The sequence below is a fragment of the Arachis stenosperma genome, chromosome 9 (assembly GCF_014773155.1).
Source record: "Arachis stenosperma cultivar V10309 chromosome 9, arast.V10309.gnm1.PFL2, whole genome shotgun sequence".
Taxonomy (NCBI): Eukaryota; Viridiplantae; Streptophyta; class Magnoliopsida; order Fabales; family Fabaceae; genus Arachis; species Arachis stenosperma.
In genome coordinates, this window is record NC_080385.1 from 22,593,849 (window position 1) to 22,600,940 (window position 7,092).

Sequence of the window (7,092 nt, forward strand, 5' to 3'; positions counted from 1 at the left end):
AAAAAAAAAACCTCCCCATACAACAAATTGTATGGTTCGACTTCTTTGCACACAACATCGACCACGCACAAATCGAATGGTCCGATTTGTGCCCCCTCACACCTTCAAAAAATCGAACTGTCCGATTTTTTTCCGTCATCTAACCGCCATCACACCTGTGTTAAACACCTATAAACTCCATAACAAGACGTTGCACCAAACTTTTCATCATATTCAAAAAAATTAGCCACATTTATTTTTTTTTAAGTTCCGGACATTAAGGAAATAAAAAAGAATTTTATTTTTATCCTCATAAAATACAATCCCCTCCTCCCCCCCCCCCCCCCCCTTTTCCTCCTCTCTTTGTCTTCCTCTCTTACGTTGGACCGTCTAAAATTTTTTGTTCGGATCAGATCCTGGAAAGTATGATTGTTTTGGTTTGGTGGTGTGTTGAAAAAGATGGTGAGAGGGGAAAAGCAACCGAGGCTTGACAGGGAGGAAAATACAGAAAGGGAGTAGGTGGTGTCGCTGCTTGTTGCTGCAGCTGGGCAAAGGGGGGAAGAAGTAACCGCAGTCTGGTAGGCGATGGCTAACACGCTGGCGCCGTTAAAGAGTGAACCGCAACGGTTATTAGTCTCCACGATAGGGAACTTGGTAATGAGCTAACGACTAGTATTGAATGATGCTGATGGCTGATAATTGATAAGGGTACTTTCGGCATTTCAGTTTTACATCTCAAACAAATCTCATTTTCCTCCTACAGTCCTACTTATTCAGCCGAGCCCACTCCCTTTGAACAATAACGAAAAGTCAAAATCGCGATCCTTCAGTCCTGCATACTCCAATTCACTATATTCCACATTTTTTCCTTCCTTGGCTGAATTCAAAGCCGCCATACGATACAAATTCTCATTGTTGTTATTACAACATTCAAATAAGAGAACACAACAAGCACAACTAAATCCATTTTCATTATTATTGCTGTCATTATTATTGCTATTATTTTCCTTTTTTTGTTGCCTTTTTTTGCTTTGCACAAACTCACGTTGTCGTGAGTTGTAACGGATAGAATCAATAGAAAATGGTTCGGGTACTGTTTGTGGTGTTAGTTTTTGCATCCTTGGGATCGTTCTTGTTTGGACGAGTTGACTCGCACGAGGAATCGGGTCAGTGGAGCTGCGAGTCGAACTCGGAGATCCGACTGGAGGCCGATTTCAGACCAGGTGTTGTTACACTTGATGGACATGCCGACGAATGGAAGGACATTGATTACTCGCAGTTCCGTCTTCTCCCCGCGCTTGACCCTGATGATGATAAGGAGTTCAAAGGTGGAAAAATGACTGTTAAGGTCCGGAATTTTTTTACATATTCAGAATTAATTTAATTAAATTGGATTGGATTGAAGTTTCTCTTCTTTATTTTCTTTCAATTCATATAGTGATTATGGATTTGTTGCAGAGTTTGCATGATGGCCACGATATTTTCTTTCTGGTGCAAGTTGATTCTGATTATGCTTACTCTAAAGGGTAAGAAAGTTGCATATACTCAAATTTTTTATTATAATTTCTTATTATTTTCATTTTGTTATGCGTTTAAATCTTCATTCTAGTTAATGAAGTTTAGATTGTAGTAGTTCCAAATGATTGCTTTAAGGAATAGTTGCTTATGTCATAGAGTGTCCGAGCTGATTGGAAAAGAATAAAGAGAATATTTTGAGAAAGAAAACAAAAAGGAATCTGTTATGGATTAATTTTCAACATACTTTTCTTCAGTTGGTGTTTATTTTTTTAATGCAGGGAAGGCAACAAATGTCCTTCTGTAGCTCTCATGTTTCAAATTGGTGAGGATGCCACTTATCATAGAGTAAGATGGTGCAATTTGATAATGTTCGATGTCATTCGAATTTTCTTGAAGCTTTGCTTCTTTCTTTTTTTGTTTTTGGAAGAACTTTTTGAAACATTAAATGATAAATTGTGTTGAATTGTTATAAGATGGGTGGCTGCACACAAGACTCAACCTCATGCACTAACAAGAGCTGCAAAGGTCATGAAGTTGACATTATGCACTTTTCTATTGGAAATGCTATTCCGGGAAGGCTTTATGGTGGTAATCCCCTAGACAATGGGGAAGGAAATGGAGGTGACAGGTGATGAATGATGAATGGCAAAATTTGTTGACTTTCACTGCATCAGTTGACATTTTTCAGATAAGCCCGACTGTAGTAGGGTTCCCTTTTTGCCTGTTATGTTCATTTGGTTTCCTATATTTTCTGGTGCAGGTTTGGTCACTTGGTTGATCTCTATTCCTGGAATCCACACTGTAGATATCTCGATGGAACCAGTCCTTCAGGTCCTGGTAGGTATAAATGTATCTCACACTAAGTGGGAGTTGTATGTTTATTTAAGTAGTAAAAGCAACATGAAAATGTACTAGTGAATATTCAAATAGAGTTCAAAGCTATTGGGCAGGAAATATTCTTTTATCTTTTCCACTTAATAGTTCACTTCATAATTTGGAAACCTGAGATCCTCCGCAGTCTAGAGAACTGGCTGAAATCTTGAATTTTCTCTGGTCAGATTATGGACAGTTCAGTATACAGACATTATGTATGAGTATGATAATTGCTTACATGACTTAACTCTTGTTCACTAACCTTAAAATAATTGATACTTGTGCCATCTGTTCAAGTATTGATGTCTTTTTTCTTAATCCTCTTCACATGCTTGGTACATGCATCCGATTACAAGTATTGTCTTTTACCCTTCAAAGGTTTATCTTCCTTCACATGTATTTTCTACTGTAAATTATTTAGTTTGTTTGTCTATTAATATTCTTCACAAACTTCAGATTATACGTTAATGCAAATAGAATTTTCATTTTTAGCCAATAAAGCCACGCACAAGGAGGGGTTATTCATTGCCTTAGTTTATCCATGACAGATCGGGATTTGCATGTGATGTGACATTAACATCCTGAATTACTATTTAATTGTTTGTGGATAAGTTTTGCTAAAATAATCTTTGTCCCTTCCTCATTTAAAATTGATGCTGCTTCACTAGAAAATGTGATCCCTAAATGATTATGTAATGATGCACTATGCAGTGATTGGATTTTAGCATGTGTACGATGTCTTTAATTACTTTAAGGTGGCTTTATGCACATTTGATGAAGGGGAAGCTCCAAAATTAAGTCACCTATTTGTCTAGTTGAGGACAAAAAGAGTGAGAATTAAGTATTTTCTGTTCTAAGATTACAATTTCTGAGTGCATAACTAAGGTAAAGGTGGTAATTAAGTAAAAAAATGGCTGACTCAAGATTTACAAGTGCAGTTGTAGCAAGTACTAGTAGGGACCACAGTTGATGAATCTTAAGACTCAACACAATAATAGCAAGCAGTATCCATTGTATTTGTAGTTACTGTTTCCATCAATTCATTTGTTTGTCTATGTGGGTTTTCATAAGGCATCACATACTTTCTGGCTGAAGTGCTTTGTGATGTATGAAATAAAATATAACTTATAAAGCTTCGTAATGCAAGATGAGATGATGTTGTTTTCCTTTTCTCTACAACATCATTATTTTAATCATGAGTATGTTTGAATGTGTTGGAGGATATTATCCAGAAATTTATTGGACATTTTGTCATTCCATCTATGCTTTTGATTTGAGACTAGCAAATATCCAATTGCTTCCGGTATTTTAGGGTAATGTGATTGTGATGATGCATTTCTAATCTCTTTTCAGAGTTAGAAACTTGAAACTGAAAGGAAAGATATTTCCCACCACAAAATTAGATTTCTTAATGTGTTCTTCCCATTCATTTGTTGATAATTTTCTGTTTATATCTAATTTTGTATTAAACGTTGATTTTTTATCCTTTTTCAGCTAATGACTCTAGTGCACAGAATGACTGGAAGGGTGTGTGGTGGCATAGCAGCTTTACTGTTCACTCAGGTGAGTAATTCTTTTGGAGATTGAAAATCAAATATATTGTCCTTTTTATTACTTCAATTGAACAAAATATCATAGTTCAAATCCTAATTCAGACCGGCAGTGATAGGAGCCCTTAAACAATACTTTTTGAGTTTGAGTTGAAGTATACCAAGTTATACCAAGTTCAAATCCTAATTCATGAATTGAATGTTTCATGTATGTGACATACACTTTGTCATGTATGACCCTTGTGAGATATTGCTAACTACACTTTAAACCTTTATTATACATGTAACACCACTTGCTTTCAGTAATGTGTGATTGCTGCCATCTGGCAGATTAATCTCCCACTAACTCCCGAAAGTTAAGTAATTGTTAAAAAAAGGATATCCAGCTTTATTGTATATTGCTCCTTGTTGTGAAATTATTTTTTTTATATTTATTTCATTAATTTATATTTGTCCCAAGCACAATACAATATATTTAAATGGAACATGCTACATGACACAAGGTTTACATATCTTGAATCCGTTACCTGAAATGATGGAGATTGAGGGAGATGTAAAACCAGAGGATTCGAGATTGATATATGAAGTGGATGAGTACGTTGAGTGTTGTTAGACAAGTACCACTCAAGGAAAAATATTACCACATGTGTTTGTCTATATATCTATTTCTAGATAATTAAAAGCCAACAAGAGAATGAAATGAGTGTTGCAAAGAATGATGAACTGAGTATTGCTTTTGTTGTTGTATCATTTTGTTCTGAATTGTTGCTTACAAATTTTTATATACCAGGTTTCGTGGAAGATGAGAGTCCATATGCAGAGGATGGAAAAAAAGGCACATACATTTTTGAATTTTCTAGGCCTTTGAGGACCATGGATCACCTTCAACAGGTTTGGACATAGAAACCAATATGCTGCATTCAGAAAATTTATTTGCTTAAAGATTGCATTGATCTATCCATATATTCATCAGTTGAGTTCTACATCTGTAATTTTCTTTTCCATTAACCTTAGAGTCCTTTGCATATCTGGAGTGTTATTGTTGGGCTACATCTGAGTTTCATTATTTATCAATTTTGGTTTATGTTCTTTCACAGAGGACTCCAAGTAAGTTGATAAACTCTGAAACAACTTTGGTTTTCAAAAACAAATATGGCCTTGTTTGTCTTACCTTCCTAATTTAAGAATGCTTTTATGCAAACTTATGCTTTAGACCATGCCCCTTTCTTTGTGATCTGCTGGTTATAGAAACAGTAGTCAAATTTAAGGATATATTTGGGAGTTCTATGAAGAGTGGAGAAAAGAAAGGCTAGAATGAACAAGATCATGCTAGTCTTTTGTTTGGTTGTTTAACATTTTTATGATAGAAGAAAATCACAAGAATTGTTTTATGAGAATGTGTTCCTCCTTGACCACCCGATTTGGAGGGTGGACAATAGAGTTTCTGGATGGCAAGGAAGGGACAGGTTGCCCCTTACTGGCCATGCCACTCTTCCCCGAAAAGCAATACTTCAAAACATGGTTTTATTAGCTCTGTGTCTTTCACTCCTTATCTCCCTCCATTTACATTCTTCTAAGCATACCCTAACTCTGTCACTTCTCATTTGTATATAATAACTCGGACAACTTGAAATCTGAGATATGATTGTCTTATCAATGCTGTAGTAGTGTCTCTTGGATAGCAAGTAAAATGATAAAAAAAAATACCTTGCAGGATGTGCAATTTACCATTGGTGCAACCAGTATGATGTCCGTCGCATTCTGGTATCCAGAAAACGGTCAACCATGGCACGGTTCCGGACACTACTCGATCAGCTGCGATTGGGTTCCCATTGATATATCCATCAGCGGTTCTTTGCATGGAAGTTCAGGATCAACAGGATCAAGTACTTCATGGAGTATTGCCAGTGCCTTCTCTCTAGTACTATCAGTAGCTGCACTTTGTGTGTCTGTTTTTGTGACCTATCGTGTTTTCAATAATAACAACAATGTTCCCTTTACACCTATGGTTTCGATGAACAACCTTTAAATACAGTCCTAACATTTTGAGATTGGGATTGTACTATTCATTGAGCTTGTACTGGATAGGTTTTGTACTATAGAGTACTTTTTCTTAGCTCCATTTTTTTAATGTAATCAAGCATATTTATTTTAGGTGGTGTCAGAAAAGTGTTAATACATTTATCTACATTGTGGAGCTCATGTTGTTTGTGCTTAGTTGTTGGCTTGTTGCACTCAAACTCTCAAAGGACCGTTTGCTTTTTTGGCACTCGTTCAAATTATAAAGAAAACTATGGTTTTATCTTATTTTATTTATGTCATTAACTACTAATATGTGATTGAGTGTAGCAATTTGAACGGTGTGCACTATAGTAGTTATTGACAATGAAATGATAGAAAGATCCTTAAATTGCTACCACGGTTTTATTTCTATTTGAATTCCGCCTTGTGTATAAAGCAGTTTATTGGTTTATTGGTCAGTAGCAGATTTTTAAATGGAGTTTAGATTTATGACGAATTCGTCATTGGCTTATTGGATTAGGAAATACCGTGAGTAACCAAAAATGATATGACAATAAACTGATAGAAAGATCCTTAAAGATTTCCTATGTAGGAAAGTATCTATGAAAGTTTGTCAAATAATTTTGATAGAAGTTGGGAGTTATTTTCACATCTTTTTAAGGTTATTTTCATACTCTTTCAATGGCTCTTATTTTGATATTCCTAAAATAATATAAGGATGACCAAAGTTTAACAAAACTAGTATGAATTCCTAAAATAATTAAGGATGACCAAAGTTTAACAAAACTAGTATGAAGGATATTTTAAGAATGTCAAAATAAAGGCTATTAAAAATACGTAGCAATATCCATCATGTATGTGGAAAACTCCAAAGGCCCAAATACATCCCAAGAAATTTATGATCCGATAGATTTGTCCTTAAAAAAAATTAACTAGAATTTTGGATTCGACTTTTTTCGTTATACGTCAAATACATTTCTAGTCCAGTTTGGCTTGGTTAAGACTAACGACGACATCTTACGTGTCTGACTGTTTGTTAACTTGGGCTACGTTTGATTCATGAATGGACTGAGACATAGACACAAATACATAGATATTGAAGATATAAACAGAATGAGACACAAAAATTTTAGAGAAAATGACAAATCGA

At 35.2% G+C, this 7,092-nt stretch overlaps 1 protein-coding gene across 1 annotated transcript; it reads left to right on the plus strand.

Annotated features, from left to right (window-relative positions):
• Nucleotides 1–349: 349 nt before the first annotated feature.
• On the plus strand, nt 350–6,227 carry LOC130947402 (uncharacterized). Its single transcript, XM_057876097.1, has 8 exons — nt 350–1,327; nt 1,438–1,505; nt 1,776–1,842; nt 1,971–2,125; nt 2,258–2,334; nt 3,865–3,933; nt 4,711–4,811; nt 5,635–6,227. The coding sequence occupies exons 1-8, from the start codon at nt 1,061–1,063 to the stop codon at nt 5,947–5,949; spliced, it is 1,119 nt and encodes a 372-aa protein (XP_057732080.1). The 5' UTR covers nt 350–1,060; the 3' UTR covers nt 5,950–6,227.
• The last annotated feature ends 865 nt before the right edge of the window (nt 6,228–7,092 follow it).

Excerpts from the sequence above, each read along its gene's own strand:
- LOC130947402 (XM_057876097.1), top strand. The coding sequence starts at position 1,061 with ATGGTTCGGGTACTGTTTGTGGTGTTAGTTTTTGCATCCTTGGGATCG. Across the intron at positions 1,506-1,775 it reads GATTATGCTTACTCTAAAGG|GGAAGGCAACAAATGTCCTT; the intron begins GTAAGAAAGTTG and ends TTTTTAATGCAG. Across the intron at positions 1,843-1,970 it reads AGGATGCCACTTATCATAGA|ATGGGTGGCTGCACACAAGA; the intron begins GTAAGATGGTGC and ends AATTGTTATAAG.